General features: G+C 66.8%; 1 protein-coding gene across 1 annotated transcript in view; it reads right to left on the bottom strand.

Moving 5' to 3' along the window:
- Positions 1-113: 113 nt before the first annotated feature.
- ADAM8 (ADAM metallopeptidase domain 8) overlaps positions 114-268 on the bottom strand; it is a gene marked incomplete at both ends in the record, with an annotated part of 5,681 nt that continues 5,526 nt past the window's right edge. The window contains 1 exon segment of the mRNA XM_008942360.1: positions 114-210. Coding sequence (XP_008940608.1) covers positions 114-210 — 97 coding nt within the window.

The following is a 268-nucleotide window of genomic DNA, read 5'->3' as shown; positions in this document are numbered from 1 at the left end:
TTACACACCTGAGATGAGGGCGGGAAGCATCAAGGTGGTGGAGACAGCCCAGGGGCCGGGACTGCAGCCCAGGCCCCACGGCTGCTCTGGGCGAGGACGATCCCACAGCATACCCCGTGGTTGTTGCACTTGGCTGAGCAGTTCTTGTTGCCGTAGACCAGAAGGTTCTGGCAGCGCCCAGCGTAGCAGACCTGGGGGCAGGCAAGGAGGCTTGGAGGCTGCCGCAGAGCCCCACAGCCGGGCGTCCCACCACCACCCCCGCCCCAGC

Source organism: Merops nubicus, unplaced genomic scaffold (assembly GCF_000691845.1).
Source record: "Merops nubicus isolate BGI_N331 unplaced genomic scaffold, ASM69184v1 scaffold28066, whole genome shotgun sequence".
Classification (NCBI taxonomy): domain Eukaryota; kingdom Metazoa; phylum Chordata; class Aves; order Coraciiformes; family Meropidae; genus Merops; species Merops nubicus.
The sequence above is the reverse complement of the archived record's forward strand: the minus strand, read 5'-3'. Positions and strand labels throughout refer to the sequence as shown.